This window comes from Haliaeetus albicilla, unplaced genomic scaffold (genome assembly GCF_947461875.1).
Source record: "Haliaeetus albicilla unplaced genomic scaffold, bHalAlb1.1 scaffold_42, whole genome shotgun sequence".
Classification (NCBI taxonomy): domain Eukaryota; kingdom Metazoa; phylum Chordata; class Aves; order Accipitriformes; family Accipitridae; genus Haliaeetus; species Haliaeetus albicilla.
In genome coordinates, this window is record NW_027212546.1 from 1,496,272 (window position 1) to 1,516,622 (window position 20,351).

General features: G+C 54.0%; 1 protein-coding gene across 1 annotated transcript; it reads right to left on the reverse strand.

Annotated features, from left to right (window-relative positions):
• Positions 1 to 6,282: 6,282 nt before the first annotated feature.
• Positions 6,283 to 15,663, reverse strand: LOC138684341 (uncharacterized; the record flags this gene model as incomplete). The annotated part of the gene is given in 4 exon segments (XM_069778033.1): positions 6,283 to 6,636; positions 6,638 to 7,202; positions 7,835 to 7,929; positions 15,313 to 15,663. Coding segments are annotated over 4 exon segments (1,365 nt in total), but the record flags the coding sequence as incomplete, so codon positions are not given.
• Between the last annotated feature and the right edge of the window lie 4,688 nt (positions 15,664 to 20,351).

A 20,351-nucleotide genomic window follows, 5' to 3' on the forward strand; every position in this document is an offset into this window, starting at 1 on the left:
TGGGCTCTGTGTAAGATGCATCAGGAAAGTTATGCAGCAGGAGCATAATTTCCTTCCTACACATTGATTTGTAACAAAGGGAGACGTCCCTCGTTTTGGTGTATGAAACACTGGGTTCGATTCTACACATTGTTTCTGTAATGAAGGGAGACATCCCTCATTTGCTGGACAGAACGCTGGTTTAGAATCGGTACCGATATGGGCAATGCGACTTCCCAGGAGACTCCCCTTTGTTCTCCCTTAGGATGCATCCTGAAAAATTGGAACAAGTTTGGAGAGGATCCCCTAAAGAAAGATAAATTAAAAGCTTATTGTGCACAATGGTGGCTGATGTATGAATTGGAGGATGGAGAAAATGGCCAGAGAATGGATTGCTGAATTATACCACTGTTTTACAATTGACGTTGTTTTGTAGAAAGATGATAAATGGGGTGAAGTTGCGTATGTTGATTTGTTTTTTAAGATGTGATCATGAAAACTGTAAAAACGTAGATTGTTGGTGGATGATGCTTATGGAACGTATTAGCAGAAAGTATTAATGGAAAGGGAAAGAAAAAGAACTGTTGTATTGGAAAAGAATGTAAAAGGCAGTGTGTTAAGGACAGTGGGGAGGCTGAAGATGTGCAGATGTTGGTCCCAGAGGGGAATCTGGTAAATGTAGAAGGAAGGGATGAGAAAAGGAAATCGCAGGATAGTAGTGATTATCCTTTCTATTATTGTAGTATGCATTGCCATTAGTTGTGTTAAAAGAATGATTGTAAGATCTATCTCTCAGGTAAGGGTTCACCCAGAAACTGAAGAATACATAACTCTACCAAAGCAGACAGACACAACTTATACCAATACATCGGTCAAGGAGGACATACATGTGGTTGAATTGTGACGCAGGTCACGGGGTGGATTGTATGGATTGTCCGGCTCATAGCTCCCAAACAAGTTTCACCATGTCTAGTGCACACAGGCGACTCATGGGGGGTTACAAAAGCGACCCAGCCTTGGGTTGCCTTGAGGCCCTGTCTCTCTGCAGAGATGACTCACTCACGGGGAGCTGTGTAGACAGCTTAGCCCTGGGTTGTCTGATAAGCCCTAAACTAAACAGGGCGGTGGCTGCACCATTCAAAGAACCAAAACCTGAACTGAGCCTTGAAATCCCTTAACAAATAGTATGCCCTGAGTCTCTATCCAGCCACTATTCAGTTGCCCGAAGGAACAAAACCCAACAACAACAACAAAAACCCAAAAGGGAAAGGGAAAGGTATCCTGTGCACTATTTTTGGAGCATGTCTAACTTGTGCACAGGAGGAGGCACTGAAATCTGATACGGCAAAGATAATGGGTGCAGCCGATCTCATTGAAGCTACAAAATTCAGTGCACTAGAAACTGAAGTGACCAAAACTGCTTTAGAGGCAGGATGGAAGATAAGTGCAGCCTTCAGTGTTCATAATGGACAATTGGAGGTTGAAAAGACATTTTTGAAAGATGAATTAAATTCTGAAAGGGAGAAGAATAGAAAACTGCTCGGAAAATTAAATTTGTTGTAAGGAAGACCAGCCCACTTCCAGGTCAAGAGCAGGGAGTGAGAATTTTAGCCCAATCTCAGGGAGAACGAGGGGACAGCATCCCATTATACAAGCTCCCTTGAGACGGGCAATAGGGCTGGAGGGACAGCCAGTATTTGTACATGTCCCGTTCACGACCTCAGATCTATTCAACTGGAAGCAATCAGTGGGGTCCTATCGAGAAAATGCGGACACAATGCCCACAGAAAGAAAAATTATTTGCTGAATCCTCAAGGAAAAGGGGGCCAGAATCAAATACTAACCTAATTATGCTAGGGACATCTGATACTGAGTAAAGGGGACTGGGGAGAATATTGAGATTTCCCCAGCCGATCCCCTGGTTCCCATAAAGCTGGGGAACAAAGTTACAAATTTCCTGATAGTTTTCATTAAAAAAATTTCATTCCATAAAACAGGGTTGCTGTTTTAGGGTGATTTCGCAGATTCCCGAGAAGGTGAACACACACACTGACTAGAAGGGGAAAAGCAAGCATTTATTAACTACAGACATGCATTATGCTAAGGGTATCTTGTAAAGCAAATTAACGTACCGACCCGAGGACTGTGAGGAAGATGGACCATCCGTACATTCTTGTGCTGTCTTGCACCACGAGCTCAGCCCAGCAATCGGTAGGTGCCGGCTTTACATGGGCGTCCCCACGGAGGCAATGGTGGCCTCGCCGTACACCAGCCCCATGCTCTCCAGAAAAATCCCGGTAGTTACACATTTGCAGAGGAATGGGTTTTGGCACACGTGGCCAGCGGGTGCCAAAACACGCCTCAGTTGCAACATAGGGAGCCTATGACGCATGCGCTCGCTGGCCAGGCGCGCTGCGCGAGCCGTAGCCACCTTGTCTATTGGTTCATGGGCTTTGTACACGTGGCATATTGTCATAATCCAGCAGTCACGCGCCGACCATGCTCACAGATGGACTGAACAAGTGTATTCCAGCAGACCACACCTACAGGATGAACCCCTGCCTGATGCAGAAGTAGAGCTCTTCACTGATGGCAGCAGCTCTATGCTGGAAGGAAAACGAAGAGCTGGATATGCAGTGGTAACAAATGCCCAACCGCTAGAGACTAAGGCACTGCCTAGCAACACATCCGCTCAAAGGGCTGAATTAATAGCATTGATGCGAGCTCTAGAACTAAGTAATGGAAAAAGAGTAAATATATATATATATACACAGATTCTGAATATGCATTTGGGGTGGTGCATGCAATTTGGGGGCAATTTGGAAGGAAAGAGGACTGTTAAACTCACAGGGAACTCCAGTAAAATATGGGACTGAAGTTATGAGACTGCTGCAAGCGGTTCTCTTACCAAAGGTTGCAATAATGCATTGCAAAGCCCACCAAAAAGGAAATAGTGAAATTATAAAAGGAAATTGGAAGGCTGATTGTCTTGCTAAAAAGGCAGTTCTAAAGGAGCCGAAATTTGAAGAAGCTTTAATTCCAGGGCCTCGTTTAGAATTACCACCACCAAAATATACTGAGAAGGAAGATGAATTAGCAGAACAGATAGACTGCTCCAAAAATGGACAAGGTTGGTGGATAACACCGCTAACGCCATTATTGATTCCTGAAAGAATGATGGAAACTTCGCTCAAGAGATTACATCAGGAGATGCATCCAGGAGAAGACGCATTGACAATAACTGCAAAAAGAAATTTTTTTTGGACCAAAGATACAAAGGGTAGCAGACATGGTAGTAAAAAAAGTGTACCATCTGCTGTGCTAATAATCCAAAAATTGGGAAAAAAGTTATAGGAGGAATTGTGAAACAAGGAATAATTCCTGGGGAATACTGGCAAATAGATTTTTCAGAGCTACCCAGGTATAACGAATATAAATATTTATTGACATTGGTAGATACCTTTTCTGGCTGGCCAGAGGCTTTCCCTTGCCATGCCAACAAAGAGCTAGAGAGGTAATTAGAATCTTATTGAAGGAAATAATACCCCGATTTGGTATTCCAGAAGGAATCTCCTCTAATAATGGGCCTCATTTTCTTGCAGAAGTCATGCAAGAGATTTCTAAATTTTTACAGATTAAGTGGGAATTACACACCCCTCGGAGGCCACAATCAAGTGGGAAGCTAGAAAGAATGAATCAAACTCTTAAAAGGCAACTTGCTAAACTGTGTCAAGAAAACACACCTTAAATGGGTAGAAACTTTACCTATAGCTCTTTTACGAATTCGAGTAACTCCTAGGGTCAAAGGGAAAGTAAGTCCTTTTAAGGTTGTTTATGGGAAAGCATATCCCATGAGTCTTTCTAACATCACAGGAGACCAAATGCATATAAAAGGGCAGGCTGATGTTAAAGAGTATTTGATTTCTCTTTCGCATACTTTATCTTCACTACACAGGTATCTAAATCAGAAGGCCTCTCTCCTGTTGGATAAAGGTGGAAAGGACCTCACACCATGTTATTGAAAACCTGTACTGCAGCCAGAGTAGAAGGAATGGACTCCTGGATTCATTACACGCGAGTGAAAAGAGCACCAGAACCAGATCAGGGAAAGTGGACAGCCACAGACTGGGAAACTCAAATTTCAGCTAATATCTGAGACCATTGAACTCTGAGAGAATGAAGAACCTGAATATTATAATATCCCACTTGGTACTAGCAGTAGGTCAAGAGAATTTGGTTTTACAGCTTATCCAGTCCTTTGGGCAAATCCAGAATGTTAGTGTAACCGCTTGTCTCCCGCCATCTGAGCTGGCAGACAATCCTTTAAATTGGGGAATATTACCTTTCTAAGAAAGAAGAAGAACAACAATGGAAATAGGGTGGTTAAATAAAATATTACATGGAACAGGATCCTCCCTTACTGGATGGCTGGCAAACCTAATTTAAACTTCGACCACTGTTGTCATTATTACAATCATACTTTGTGTTGTTTTAAGTTCTATCAAGAGACTGGTTTTACAAGCCATGGCTAGAGCATATGTAACGATAAAATGAAGTAGTGAGACTTATGAGACTCATATGAAGAGATCTCATAGTCTCAAAGGGGGGGTGTATTGGCTTTGTGTGGCAAGGCTTTGGTAGCGGGGAGGGGTTACAGGGGTGGCTTCTGTGAGAAGCTGCTGGAAGCTTCCCCTGTGTCCGACAGAGGCAATATCAGCCGGCTCTAAGACGGACCTGACGCCGGCCAAGGCAGCACCTCTGTGATAACATATTTAAGAAGGAAAAAAAGTTGCTGGGACAGACAGAAATGGCAGCCCGAGAGAGGAGTGAGACCATGTAAGAGAAACAACCCTGCAGACCCCCAGGTCAGTGAAGAAGGAGGGGGAGGAGATGCTCCAGGCGCCGGAGCAGAGATTCCCCTGCAGCCCGTGGGGAAGACCATGGTGAGGCAGGCTGTCCCGCTGCAGTCCATGGAGGTCCACGGTGGAGCAGATCTCCACCTGCAGCCCGTGGAGGACCCCATGCCGGAGCAGGTGGGTGCCTGAAGGAGGCTGTGACCCTGTGGGAAGCCCGCGCTGCAGCAGGCTCCTGGCAGGACCTGCGGATCTGTGGAGAGAGGAGCCCACGTTGGAGCAGTTTTTCTGGCAGGACTTGTGACCCCACGGGGGACCCACGCTGGAGCAGTGTGCTCCTGAAGGACTACACACCGTGGAAAGGACCCATGCTGGAGCAGTTCGTGAAGAACTGCGGCCCGTGGGAGGGACCCATGTTGGAGAAGTTCATGGAGGACTGTCTCCCGTGGGAGGGACCCCACGCTGGAGCAGGGGAAGAATGTGATGAGTCCTTCCCCCGAGGAGGATGAAGCGGCAGAAAATAACGTGTGATGAACTGACCGTAAACCCCATTGCCCGTCCCCCTGTGCCACTGGGGGGGGTTGGTAGGGAATCCGGGAGTGAAGTTGTGCCCAGGAAGAAGGGAGGGGTGGAGGGAAGGTGTTCTGAGATTTGGGTTTATTTCTCATTACCCTACTCTGGTTGATTTGTAATAAATTGAGTTAATTTTCCCCAAGCGGAGTCTCTTTTGCCAGTGATGGTAATTGGTGAGTGATCTCTCCTGTCCTTATCTCGACCCACAAGCTCTTTGTTACATTTTCTCTCCCCTGTCCAGCTGAGGAGGGGGAGTGATAGAACGGCTTTGGTGGGCACCTGGCGTCCAGCCAGGGTCAACCCACCACAGGGGGAAATGATGTACTTAAGAAATTATGTACTTAAGCCACACGAAAAAGGCCACAAAGGTCTTGTGAAACAAGATCCCCTTTGTATAACCAATGCATGCCTTGCTAACAACTGTGCCCCTGAAGAAGAACTAAAAGACTGAGAAGAAGGGAACATCCTACCCCAGGAGGCGCCAAAAAGTTGAATAATTGCTAATAGGCATGAAGTCAGAAAAATCTTCGAAAACTGGAGGAAAGGTAAAGAAAGGTGGCAGGGGGAGATCACGACCACCAACTCAATTCCACACCAAAAAGACTTACCCCCCCAACTCTCCTTGAGCATGTGCTGTAAAAGAAAAGAACACTGTACCTTTAATTCCAAGCAGGGAAACTTTAGCCCAATGGAAACTGTGCGAGATAAGCGACTCCCAGTAATAGTTTTTGGAAGAACTTTGGAAATTGAATATGTATAACTGAACTGTATAAATTGCTTGCCCGTTTAGGCATGAGGGGTGCTAGCTTTGCGGATTACCACCTAGCCCCCATCTTTGCGTAAACAAGAACTGGAATAAAATACCTCTGCTCTGTGTTTATATTGGCATTTTGCACACCGGGTGAATGACCCCACTTCTGGGACAACAGTGGGGCAGGCAAAGCACCGCATCCCGCAGGCCGAGGGGCTCAGGCACCCACGTCGCTGCCGGAGGATTGCCGGCAAGAGGTTTGGCATCTGGAGAGGGGCTGCTGGGCCAGGGTGCCCAGGCACCCACCCCACTCCCCCAGCCGCAGCCACGAGTGCTCTCAGTGCTGGAGCAGAGGCCGTAGCAGCTGCCTGTGCCCAAGCCTGTCCCGAGCGGAGGGAAGACTTTGCTGGCGAGGAGCAATCCAGTGAAGGCATTGCTGAAATTGCTGGGCTTGAAGTTGCTGCCGGGCCAGGAGGGTGCCGAGGGGTCCTTGGGGTGGCAGCGCCTGGGCACCGTTCAACTCCGGGGAGCTGCAGAGCAGGGAGTCCCCGAGGCCGTTGGGGAAGGTCGCGGCCACCGCCTGCACTTTCCAACCCGGCTGGTCCATCAGCTCCTCCGCCACCTCCCTCTTGGCCCCGGCTGTCTTCTTGGAGCCCTTCCCGCAGAGCCGGACCACCCTGATGCTCTCACCACGCGGACAGCTCTGGTGGCCGAGGTCCTCAAGGCTCCTCAAGGCTGAAGCGCTCCCCAGGCTCTTGTACTCCACCAGTGCGCAGTGCTTGCTCAGCAGCTCGGGGAAGTCTGACGTGTATTTCCGCACATCCGAGGGCAGCTTGCGGCCCGGCCACAGGATGCGGATGGAGGCGATGGTGCCGAAGGGGCTGAACATCCTCGTGATGGTCTTGAGGAAATTCTTCTGGAGCAGCAGCAGCACGTCCTGCTCCAGGGTCAGCAGCTCCCAGGCCAGCAGCAGTCTGCTGGGGGGGACACTCAGCAGGGACTCGGGGATGGGGACCCATGATACCGAAAAGCCAGTCGAAGAAACTCTCTAAGACTCATTTTGGAGTTTTAGAAAGTAGGCATTCTTTATTGCAGCGCTGGATGCACGGGGGATAGTTCCACCTAGCACGCGTGCCACAGCTTCAGCACAAACAGGTTATATGGAGTAACCAATTACATATTAATCAGATTAGTATACATATACATAAAAATTATTGTAACTGAGTATCATAGTACTGCCTACATCTGATCACATGCAACGGTTCTTCATTTGAGTCAAAGGGCTGCTTTTGCGACCACCGATCCGTTTCAAATTCTGTTGGCTGACCTTCAAGTCTTGTTCGTCATCCTTGTTCTTTGATCTTGGAGCTTAACATGGTTTCAGTCATATATGGTCAGTTTCAATATTACTCTTATCTAATGTACAGGAACATCCAGTCATAAGAGCAAAGAACTGTAAAACTTAGGAGTAACTACCTCTACTAGTTAATTACTTGGCTACACTTCTGTCTCTTTTTTCAATCATAGTGTTAGTATAAGATTTCTAATAATTATTTACCAAATCTCACTTTTACAGTCACCTAGCAGCAAACCAGTTTCCACGGCTGGTACAAAATATTAAAACCAACAAATATTTAGACATACCATACAGAATGTATGGACATATGCTATCACCCACCGCCTCACTTTGGTGCCCTCCTCGTTCACCTCCAGCAGCTCTGAGAACCGCAGGGTGTAAAGCGTCAGCCACCAGTCATGCGTCAGGTATTTCACCTGAGGGACAGAGGGGGCCACTGTGTCACTGTGAGTCTCCCCAGGCAGGGACCACCCTAAACCCATCATCGAGGCAGGCTGCACCCCCATCAACCTGAGGTCATGGCAAGGCAATATCCCCCTTTCAGGATTTGTGGGAGAAGGTCGCCTGTGCTCCCGGACCATGGCAAGAAGACACAGCTTCCCTGTACATCACACCACCAGTGCTTCCCTGCAGTTTTTTAGTTAAGGCATGATCTCTCCCAGAGCAGCCTGGGGGAACCACGGGCAGAAGAGGTGAACCCAGCCCTGGGCTGGGGGTTTGAGGACCCCTCACCGCTTCCCCAGCCACCCTCCCTGGGTGGAGAACTGCTGCAGCACGTTGAAGGCAGACAGCAGGGCCCAGCTCTGCACCACCAGCGCTTTGCCGGGACACAGGCAGCCTGAGCAGAGCCTGGACCTCCCCGAGCACCTCACCGCAGACAGCCAGAGCACACCCAGACACCCAGGCATCCTCCACGTGGAGGCCACTTCCCACCCCGGCTGGCCAACGCAACGGGCTGCCTACCTTCTTCAAGGACGTCAGCAGTTTGATGCTGACGAAGCCCATCTTGTTCTTCTGGACATGTTTCAGGTGAACTCTGCTCATTATAATACCAAAACACACCTCCACCCCCAAAGTTACCCACCTCCAAGGTGCAACCACCCCCCACTGAGCACGCGCTCTGAATTTTCTCTAGCATACACCTTTAAAAGCAAACCGAGAGAACTTTATACCAATCAAAGGAAAGGTATGTGTGACTAGAGTCACTCAAGCTCCACCGAAAAACTCAGAAAACATAAAAGGGCTTAAGAGAGGAGAAATGTCAGGGAAGACACCATCACAGACAAGTCGGGAGGACATCGCTGACTTCTGGCATCAGTCGATGGGCTGAGCCTCTCTCCCCCCCGCCATAGGGTTGCCTATTGTGTGAGATTCGAACACTCGGCTGTACCGAGTGCTTCCCTGGGAAACTTAGAATTCTTTAGAGCTCTTTTCTTTCATCATTTAACGCGCTTGTAGGCGACTGTATTGTCACCTGCACGTGCTTTGCAGACAGTCTATTTATCACGGGCAATCCAAAAGCACCTGTACCGTTGCTTTAATAAACTGTGCTGCTCATTCATCTAGTCGTGATAATTTGTTAGCGCAACCAAACTCCCTAAGTCTGGTCATTCTCGTGCGTTGAACGCAGCTAAGCCAGAGTGCAGTACGCTATTAAGGGCATCCCTCATCGTGATAGTTCAGCACATTGAATGCGACCGCCCTTAGAGCATTGAATTGGACGTCACTCAGAAATTAAACCCAGCCGTCCCCAGCCCCTCTGACATCTGAGGATAAGCTGGAATGCAAGGCGGTTTATTTTCTGCCAAACTTCTGGACTCGGTAACGCAACACAGCCCCCGGGGCCGGCGCCCCAAAGGCCTTCCTCCGAAGGATGCTGGGCCGAGGGGCAGCGGGCAGCGCTGCGCACGGGGGGCCCCCTCACACCACCCCCCCCCCTCCCCCCGTGTCGCAGTGCCACCACCCGGCAACGCAGCAGTCACAATGCCCCGGGGCACTATAAAAGGGGCAGCCTCCCCTGTCCCACTGCCAGTCTGCCTGGCAGGCGGCCCAGAGACATCCCAGAGGAAGTCTGTGAGGAGCCGCTGGAATTACTTGCCGGGCGCTGAGGGAGGAAGACCGGAGGCTGCACCAGGCTGCTGGAGACGAGAAGAACCACCAAGCCCTGGAGGTGCCCGAGGCCATCAGGCTTTTTTGGATGGAGAGCTGTGGCAAGACCAAGGGAATGCCTTCTTGAGGAGCACTGCAGAGCTCGCCGTCCTCACTCCCTGCGGAACCAGTGGCAGCAGCCGTAAGAAGTGGGATGCAGAGATGTTGCCAGGGCTCCCAGTGCTTTGGAGCACCCGCTGGTGGCCCGAAGGCGTGGGAAGGATTCTTGCCCCCAAGGTCGATCAGGCCGGGGGCACTTGGCCACTCTCGGAAGCCCCGAGATGGCTCCAGGTTCAGGGAGAACAGGGCTTGGGCATCCCCTGGGGGGCGTGACCAGCCTGCGGGACCAGGAGGCAGGTCTTGCTCACACGTGCTCAGGGAATAGCCGATCGCCAGCTCTGGGGTCAGGAAGGAATTTTCCCCCGGCGCAGATTGGCACTGGGCCCCGGGGGTTTTTTGCCTTCCTCTGCAGCACTGAGCAGGACCACTTGTCAGGGCTCCTCCGGTCCGTTTTGGCTAGGTTACTGCCTGCTGCTCGTGCAAGATCTTGGGTAGCAGCCCCAGACTCCTAAAAGGAAGCTACCCTCGAGGTTTTTTCTTTTTTGGAGGAAGCTCTCCCCTTTGGGATCCACCTGTGACTCCTCCCAGGCATCTCCCAGAGCCTTTTGGCCTTTTCATAGCTATCTTTTCTTAGGATCTTAGGTCCGTAAAGCAGAGGCCAAAAGATTCTGGGAGATGCCTGGGAGGAGTCTTGGGTGGATCCCGGAGGAAAGAGCTTCCTCCAAAGGAGAAAAATCATCCGGGGTAGCCTCATTAGACAAGTCTGGGGCTGCTACCTGGGATCTCAGCTCCTTATAAGAAAAGGCCAAAAGACTCTAGGAGACGCCTGGAAGGAGTCACAGGGGGATCCCGGAGGGCAGAGCTTCCTCCAAAAAAGAAAAAAACCTCAAAGGTAGCTTCCTTGGAGGAGTCTGGGGCTTCTACCTGAGACCTTAGGTAGGTAAAGCAGAGGACAGAAGACTCTAGGAGATGCCTGGGAGGAGTCTCAGGTGGCTGTCGGAGTTGAGAGATTTCTCTACAGGAGAAAAAAAATGTCTTGAGCTACTTACTTGGAGGAGTCTGGGGCAGGTAGCTGGGATCTCCAGTCCCGAACACAGAGGTCAAAACATTCTGGGAGACGCCTGGGAGGAGTCTTGGGTCAATCCTGGAGGAGAGAGCTTCCTGCAAAAGAGAAGAATCATCTTGGGTAGCTTCCCTGGAGGAGTCTGGGGCTGCTACCTGAGATCTTAGGTACGTAAAGCAGAGGCCAAAAGACTCTAGGAGGTGCCTGGGAGGAGTCTCAGGTGGCTGTCGGAGTTGAGAGATTTCTCTACAGGAGAAAAAAAATGTCTTGAGCTACTTACTTGGAGGAGTCTGGGGCAGGCAGCTGGGATCTCCGGTCCCGAACGCAGAGGTCAAAACACTCTGGGAGATGCCTGGGAGGAGTCTTGGGTCGATCCCAGAGGAGAGAGCTTCCTGCAAAGGAGAAAAATCGTCTTGGGTAGCTTCCTTGGAATAGTCTGGGGCTGCTACCTGAGGCGTTAGGTAGGTAAAGCAGAGGCTAAAAGACTCTGGGAGATGCCTGGGAGGAGTCTCGGGTGCATCCCGAAGAGGAGAGCTTCCTCCAAAGGAGCAAAATCATCTTGGGTAGCGGCCTTGACGAAATCTGGGGCTGGGCATCCCCTGGGAGGCGTGACCAGCCTGCGGGACCAGGGGGCAGGTCTTGCTCACGTGCTCAGGGAATAGCCGATCGCCAGCTCTGGGGTCAGGAAGGAATTTTCCCCCGGCGCAGATTGGCACTGGGCCCCGGGGGTTTTTTGCCTTCCTCTGCAGCACTGAGCAGGACCACTTGCCAGGGCTCCTCCGGTCCATTTTGGCTAGGTTACTGCCTGCTGCTCGTGCACCACGAAGATGGCCTCTCGTGCCCTGCAGCTAGGGGGAGGAAGGCTTTTTTTCCCCCACGGTGGGCTAGCAAGTGTCCCCGGGGGTTTTTTGCCTTCCTCTGCAGCACTGAGCACGGCCCCTCGCCAGGGCTCCTTTGGGCCGTTGTGGCTAGGTGCCCGCTGCTCGTGCTCCACGAAGGTGGCCCTCGTGCCCCGCATCCGGGGGGAGGAAGCTTTCGGACTCCCAGGCCGGGCTCCAAGGGATGCTCCCGGGGGTTGCTTCTTGTCCTCTGTAGCACTGAGCACAGCCCCTTGTCAGGGCTCCTCTGGGCCCTTTCGCCTAGCTCCCTGCCTGCTGCTCTTGCACCTCCAAGGCACCGCTCGTGCCCTGCCTCTCTTGGGCTCTCTTGCCCAGTGCAAGTCTGGAGCGGGAGCGGGAGCGAGCTCTGCTCTTCCCTTAGCTCCATTTCCCCAGGGCTTATGGCTTGGGCAAAACAGCCTGTGCTTGGAAGGGCTCCAGGCTTGCTGCCCCATCACGAGCTGCCACTTTTCACCTCTCCCTGCACGCAAATCAAGCGCAGGGCCGGCACGAGAGCGCCTTTTGTGCATCGTTGGCCAAGAAGCACAGCGGCGGAGCAAGTTGCCGAACGCAAAAATACGCTTTTCACCTCTACCCGTCATACTTTGGAAAATACCCCACGGTACCACACTCCTCCTCCTCCTCCTTCTTCTTCTTTTGTGTGTGGTCGGTCCTGATCCTCATTCTGCACGTTCTCACTCTTCAGGAAACAGGGACTGCTTGGCCTGTATTCCTCCTGCTACTTTCTGTAGCTCTGGGACTTGCCTTTGCCAGGCTGCAAAGGATGTTTTCTCAAGCTCAACTGAAGAATGCATCAGCCTGCTCCTGGCTACACAGGCACATTGTGTTAAGGCTTGTGAGCATCAGCTCTGAAACAGACTCAGAAAAATAAAAATAATAGCCTGTTTCCACTTGCAACCTTTGTGTTATGTGTCCTTCAAAGTGGTTCTGGAGCTGAAACCCCCCTGGCGTTTCAGGCAAATAACAGTCTCGTTGGTATTTGACTCATGGTGAGCACAGGGAACAGAGCAGAGTAGAACAGAACAGAATAGAATGGAATAGTTCAGCTGGAAGGAACCTACAACCATCATCTAGTCCAATTACCTGACCGTTTCAGGGCTGACCAAAAGTTCAAGCATGGTATTAAGGGCATTGTCCAAATGCCTCTTCAACACTGACAGGCACGGGGCATCCACCACCTCTCCAGGAAGCCTGTTTCAGGGTGTGACCACCCTCTTGGCAAAGAAATGTCTCCTCATGTCAAGTCCGAACCTCCCCTGACAGTGTGGTAGCAAATGTCCCTTGGTGCCTCGGTAAGGAATGGTGAGGAAACCGTGCACGCTCTCTACATCTCTGCAGAGTTCCTGCAGAGGGAACCAAACCCCTGTCTTTCACCTCTGGCATCACCACAACCAAAGGAATGTCTGTGGCCTACGTGCCCTTATTTACATAGTCTGAAGGTACAGATCCATTTTGGCACCAACGCACAAAATGGCAAGGAGACTACCTCTCTTAATCTCTCAGTACTCAAAATACTAAATCCTAAAGGAAAAGGAGACTTGCCAGGGTTTGAGGTAAGATCCGAACATCTTCCCACAAACCGAGGTAGGCAAAGAACTCTCAGAAAGGTTCAAGTCACAGGTGAGCTGTGGAAGTTTCACCCATGGCTGAAGCGCCTTTGGTATCCCGTATAAACACGGCCAACGCGTGTGTTTAATAGAAAGGCTGCGCAGCTGGGTTTCAGTGGGACAAGGGGATGTGACGGCAATAGCAGCAATGGGCTATTTTGACAGTTTGGAAGAGCTGTCTGTCCTTTGCCTGGCTGGGCTTTGGTCACGGATCCAAATGGTCCACGTCTGAATACGACCAACCTTTCCTTCCACCACACCGGGGTCACCTCCGCGCACTTGTTTCTCAAAGCCTGGCTTACTTCCGTGGCGGGCTCTTGGCACCCACCATCCCAACCTATGGCTCTGGTTACACTTTGGCTTGCCTCCAGGCTGCGGCTGCCGAAATCACCCCGCTTACGCCCCACGAAAAGGGGTTGTGTCCAGCCACATCAAGTCCCTGCTCCTCCTGGCTGCAGGGCTGCATAGGCTTTGCAGAGAGGGGACGGCTAATAGGGGCGGTCTCTGCGCTGCACGCTTGGTTCCTGCCGTGGCCCGAGAGAAGAGGAACAGCACCAGGCTTCTCCTTGCGAGCCGAGTGGCAGAGCAGGCGCCAGGGACACCCAGCAGCTGGGCCCAGGGCATGGCCGCCAAGGGCAGGGAGAGACCCCCGGGCCTCCTGGGTACAGTGACAGCCCGTGGAATGATTGCTGGATGGAGGTGACTTGTCGGTATGACACACGCACCCCCCGCCCCCCAAGGGAAGGTGAACCTCCAGGGAGGAACGCAGTGCACACGTCAAGAATCGGTTCCGTGGTAACTCCCTAAGCAACGTGACCTGCAACTTTAGACCTCAGCAACACCAGGGGAGCTTGGTATGCTGACTCTGAAAAGGAACACGGAGGGTGGAGCGGAGCCGAGACCCCGCGGCCAGGCTCGGTGATCGCAGGGGTAGGCAACCGGAACGATCGGAACGAGAACGCTTGGTCCCTGCATTGAATCCACTGAAGCAAGGAGGTAAAATAACGGCGGTTCTGTTGAGCTAACGCCCTACACTTCTGGTTTCTATCACATGTGCCCACTTCTGGGGTACTCACACGCAACAGCAGGTCCTTTGGGTGAACTTTGCTCATTACAACACCAAAACACACCTCCACCCCCAAAGTTACCCACCTCCAAGGTGCGACCAACCCCCACTGAGCACGCGCTCTGAATTTTCTCTAGCATACACCTTTAAAAGCAAAGCGAGAGAACTTTATACCAATCAAAGGAAAGGTATGTGTGACTAGAGTCACTCAAGCTCCACCGAAAAACTCAGAAGACATAAAAGGGCTTAAGAGAGGAGAAATGCCAGGGAAGACACCATCACAGACAAGTCGGGAGGACATCACTGACTTCTGGGATCAGTCGATGGGCTGAGCCTCTCTCCCCCCCGCCATAGGGATGCCTACTGTGTGAGATTCGAACACTCGGCTATACTGAGTGCTTCCCTGGGAAACTTAGAATTCTTTAGAGCTCTTTTCTTTCATCATTTAACGCGCCTGTAGGCAACGGTATTGTCACCTGCATGTGCTTTGCAGACAGTCTATTTATCACGGGCAATCCAAAAGCACCTGTACCGTTGCTTTAATAAACTGCGCTGCTCATTCATCTAGTCGTGATGGAAAACAAAAGAAAAGAGAAAGCCCCAAACCCAAATGTAAAGGAGCCTCAGCGCCGGAGGACGAGCTCTCCTCTCTCAAAGCAGCCTGGGGGAACCACGGGCAGAAGAGGTGAACCCAGCCCTGGGCTTGGGGTTTGAGGACCCCTCACCGCTTCCCCAGCCACCCTCCCTGGGTGGAGAACTGCTGCAGCACGTTGAAGGCAGACAGCAGGGCCCAGCTCTGCACCACCAGCGCTTTGCCGGGACACAGGCAGCCTGAGCAGAGCCTGGACCTCCCCGAGCACCTCACCGCAGACAGCCAGAGCACACCCAGACACCCAGGCATCCTCCACGTGGAGGCCACTTCCCACTCCGGCTGGCCAACGCAACGGGCTGCCTACCTTCTTCAAGGACATCAGCAGTTTGATGCTGATGAAGCCCATCTTGTTCTTCTGGACATGTTTCAGGAGGAAAGCATCCTTGGCCAGGTTCTCGTCAGAGAGGTGGAATTCCACCTGGGACGCAACCCTCCTGACCAGCTGCCGGTCAGGGACAGAGTAGCTGCAGTCCAAGAGATCAGCCCCCAGAACATCGCTCGCATCGCAGAAGCTCCCGGCAAAGCAGCAGGGACACGGGTGTGACTTGGTGGCCTTTGGGATGTGCAGCACTGCCCGGTCCCAGCCACAGCGGTGCAGATGGCAGAGTGTTGAGGAGTGGGGTGGCTCAGCTGCGCTCTGAAATGAAACAGAGTTTTATGGTTTAAGAAGTGCGCTTGCCTTCACGCCCCCAGCATTGGTCCCTGCCACAAGTTACGCAGCAGATGGCCTTGCGCAATCTTGCAGCCAGAGGTGCCTCACCAACAGAGCGCCATCTCTTTAATTAACAGGATCCAGGCCAGGAGAGATCTTTGGCCTCCGGTTCACGGCAGTTGTCCCGACTCCCCCAGGCCACACACTGTTCACACAGCGGGAGCGAGAGGCCTGTGTCCTTGGTACCAGGGGGTCCTTGCTAGTGCCGAATCCTCCAAGCACGAGGAGGGGATGTACTAACCCCATCCCTGGGGTCCCGTAGAGCGCAAACAGCCCCAGCGCCCCGACACCGGACGTTGGGCAGAATCCAGTCCTTTTCTGGGAGCACGCGGCAGCGGGTACCGTCTCCTCCTGGGTGTCACGCACCCAGGGAAAGCGCCGCCCCCTCCGAGGGGGATCCAGAGCTGCTGCTTTTCCCATCAGGAGACTAAAAGACCTGACAGCACTACTGGAGCGAGGGCTGGGGGAAAGCGTGCCACCGAGCGACACCGCGTGACCTTCCTTCGCGCCCTCGAGGTCCTTTTTCCTATTTCTGCCTCGCTCCGGTCAACGCAGCGAACAGAAGCACGGGCAACAGTCGCAAACGCATTTGCCATCTGGCGCAAGGAGGCTGCGGCTGCAGCTTGGTCCCCGCTCGGCTCGGCTGAATCAACTTGTTCTTCTTCCCCCACCGGAAAAATACTGTTGAAAGCAAAGAGGATTTGCACCCGCAGACCCTGAGAGCCGCCTGTAGGCCCCGGGGGCACCCCAGCCTCCCTTAACCCTTTCCCTCCCCAGGAGGAGCTGGGGAGGCTCTTGGGGGTGGGGCGGAACACAGGGAGCCCCCGCATTCCTTCCGGGGAGACGCCAAAGAGTCCTTGGCAGCCAACAGCCAGAAGGGACCATGGCGCGGCCACCAGTGCAGCTCCCACTGCCTGGGCCCTGGGGCCCCCCGGCACCCCAGCTTTTCCAGCCATTCGTGCTCCCCAAAAACTTCTACCCTCAAGGTAGGGACCGACCCCAACCCCTGCAGCCCAGGGATGCTCTTGGGGGGCAAGAGCAGAGGTGACCGCCGGCCATCGCTCCTCTCTTAGGCTCAGCCAACCTGTGCCGCCTGCCCGCGCGGGAGCAGCCCTTCCCTGCAGCCCGGCCACCCCAGGCCCCCCAGGCACCACCAGCAGGTATGGCACCCCAGTCTGCTCTGGCACCTTCCCCATCCCCATCACACCCTTTCCCCCGGCACTTTTCTCATGGGGGTTCAGCAAGCCCCGGTGAGCATCCTTGCCCTCGCCTGGGTGACGCATGCCCAGGAAAGCCCATCTGCAGAGAATTTCCCAAATATTTGGGGCCACCTCTCCCATTTCACCTCCTAGATACGAGTCTCCTCCCCGATTTGCAACCCCGTCCCACCGGCACAGCAGCTCACCCCGTGGGGATCGCCCCGGCCACAAGCTCCCCACGCCCCTGGCCCAGAGCTGGGGGATGTCGGCCATCGGGGCCGGTTCGGCGGGTGCCCCTGGAGAGTCCCCCCGCCCCAGCACGGCTCCCCCTCACCCACACAGGGCTGCAGAGAGCTCCATGTGGCTGCCTCTTCGACCCCCGCGTCTTCCGCATCCAGTGGACAACCACCCACCTGCCTCCGCCGGCCACCGCCACGCTCGGCCAAGGCGCCGCTTCTCTGCCGGGTGCTGCCCTGTGGGGTCCCGGGGGCTGCGGGGCCCCCCTGGCCTGGACAGCCCCAGGGACCCCCCAGGGCCAACCACAATACCTCGCACCCTGTGAAAATCAGAGGAGTGGCGTGGCCCCAGCCCCTCTGGAGCTGCCACTGTCCATCCCCAGCTACCAGCACATCGAGGGGCAGCTGGCACAGATCAACATCCCCAGCACGGCCACCCCTGTGGGGGCACCCCTGGGCAGCGATGTCCCCCCCAGCCCCTGCGCTGCCAGCCACAACCAAGCCGTTGGGGACACTGCAGGCGACCTTGCAGTGTCCGAGGAGATGCTCCTGGAAGAGGCCCTAAGGCTCTTCAGTTGCTCCCTGGATGGAGTGGGGGTCAGCCAGGATGGTCCCAGCAGCAGCCCCATGTCTGGGGACCCTGCTGGCACCAGCGGAGCGGAGAGAGGGATGGCCCCAGCCCCCCCAGCGATGCCAACACCCATCCCCAGCTACGAGAACATCGAGGGGCCGTTGGCCAAGATCAACACCTGTGGCATGGCCACCCCTGTGGGGGCACGCCCAGGCAGTGATGTCCCCCCCAGCCCCTGTGCTGACCCCCACAATCAAGCCCTTGGGGAGCCTGTAGGTGAACTTGCAGCGTCTGAGAAAGTGCCTCTGCAAGAGGCCCTAGTGCTCTTTGGTTGCTCCCCGGATGGAGTTGGCGTCAACCAGCATGCTCCCAGCAGGAGCTCCATGCCCGGGGACGCTGGTGGCACCGGCGCAGCCACCCCCCACCGCGACTTCAGCTCGCTCTTGCTGCCTGAGGAGATGCTCACCCCTGAATACTGCATCCCCGAGCTCAGCGACGCCATGCTGAGCCTCAAAATAGTCAACAGCGGCGGGATGGAGCCCCAGGAGCCGTGGCAGGATGCGGGGATGGACCTGCCACCATCCCCACCTGCCACGGCAGGCAAGCGGAGGAAGAGGCAGGCGCAGAGCTCCTTGCCAATGCCACCCAGCAAGCGCAGGGCTCTTGCAGCCAACGTGGGGGTGTGAGGGGGGGGCGGGGATTAGACAGGGGTGAGAGGGATGGAGATGGGGGGAGTGGGGGGTGGGAGAGGAGGGGGGGTATTTGTTGAAGGGGGGGCCGGGGAGGGGGGTGGGGAGGGGTTAGACCAGCTTGGATGGGACCTTTCCTCTTGTCTTTTCAATTAAAAGCTCCTTCTCCAGAACCGCTCCGTGCCTGTGTGGGAGGGGGAGGGAGAGCAGGGGGCACCAAGAAACAGCACCCAAGAGGTGCAAAAGCCCCGCTGAGCCCCAGATCCGAGCCGGGGAAAGCCCCGAGGGGAACCGAGCCACCCCCAGGGCCGAGTCACCACCAGCGGGGTAGGCAACGGTGGGGCGGGACGCGGACGACTCCCCTCTCCCCTTCCCCAGGGGGAGCAGCCCTTTGGTGGGGAAGCCAGGACAGACAGCTCCCTGCAGGACTCACGGACACGGCCCCACGCAGAAAGCAGCACAGAGCCCCTGCGACAAGGACAGACCTCGGGGGCCGGGGGGGACACGGGCACACACGACAGCAAGGGCTGCAAGGCCTTTGTCTTGAACACCACCAGCGTCCCCTCCAGCGGGGACAGGGCTCGGTGCAAAGCCCTTCAAAGCCTCAAGACCATCACGGCCTTCCTCGGGTCCCACTGACCTCAGCCCCGGAGAGCCCAGCTTTGCCTCACTGACACAGCAAAATAACCCCAAATCACCCCAAGAATGGCGAGGGAGGGAGCTGCAGGCCACGCAGGGACCCTCCTCCCCTTGTCTGGCTGCACCTTGGGCAGCTGCAAGACCATGAAGGGGAGAGAAAAAATCAGAAGGAAAAAAAAAAAAAAAAATCACTGCACCGGCCAGAAAGTGCCTGGAAACTTCATCCCTCTTTATTGCCCATTTCCCATGCGAGCTCCACAACCTGGGAGCAATGCAGCCAACGGCACCTTCGAGAACCAGACTCACAGCCTGCTGCAGCTGACCCTGCTCGCGCAGCTGAGGTGGGCTGGATGATCTCTAGAGGTCCCTTTCAGCATCCATTCTGTGCTGCTGTGACTCTGTCTCCGCCGTGGTTTAACCCCAGCCAGCAACTAAGCACCACGCAGCCGCTCACTCACTCCCCCCCATCCAGTGGGATGGGGGAGAAAATCTGGAAAAAGAAGTAAAACTCATGGGTTGAGATAAGAATGGTTTAATAGAACAGAAAAGGAGAAACTAATAATGATAACACTAATGAAATGACAACAGCAATAATAAAAGGATTGGAATGTACAAATGATGCGCAGTGCAATCGCTCACCACCTGCCGATCGACACCCAGCTAGTCCCCGAGCAGCGATTCCCCCCCCACACTCCTCAGTTCCTATACTAGATGGGACGTCGCATAGTATGGAATACCCTGTTGGCCAGTTTGGGTCAGGTGCCCTGGCTGTGTCCTGTGCCAACTTCTTGTGCCCCTCCAGCTTTCTCGCTGGACAACCTCGCAGGGGCCGCAGAAAGGCAGGTGTAAAGCCAGAGAGGCTTGCAGTGTACCAAATACGAACGCCAAAGCCCACAAAACTGTGGCAAGGCTGAGGCGCAGCCTCCAGATCATGATGAGGGCATAGCGCGGGGGGCGGCAGATTGCCACGTAGCGAACATGAGACATCACGGCCAGCAGCACGCACGCTGTAAGTGCAAAGATTAAATAAAGATGGATCTGTGCCCCACACCCAGCAACGGAGAGGGTTCTGCCGTGTCCAAGGAGGCTCCTTAGCATACGGGGGACATTGCTGGAGGCGTAGCAGATGTCCCCGATGGAGAAGTGGCAGAGGAAGAAGTACATGGGGCTGTGGAGGCAGTAGTCCAGGCAGATAAGCAGAAAGACAAGTGCGTTTCCCATCAGAGTGGCAGAGCAGAGGGCAGAGAAAAGGCCAAAGAGGCAGCGCTGCAGGGCTGGGGTGCTGCAGAACCCCAGG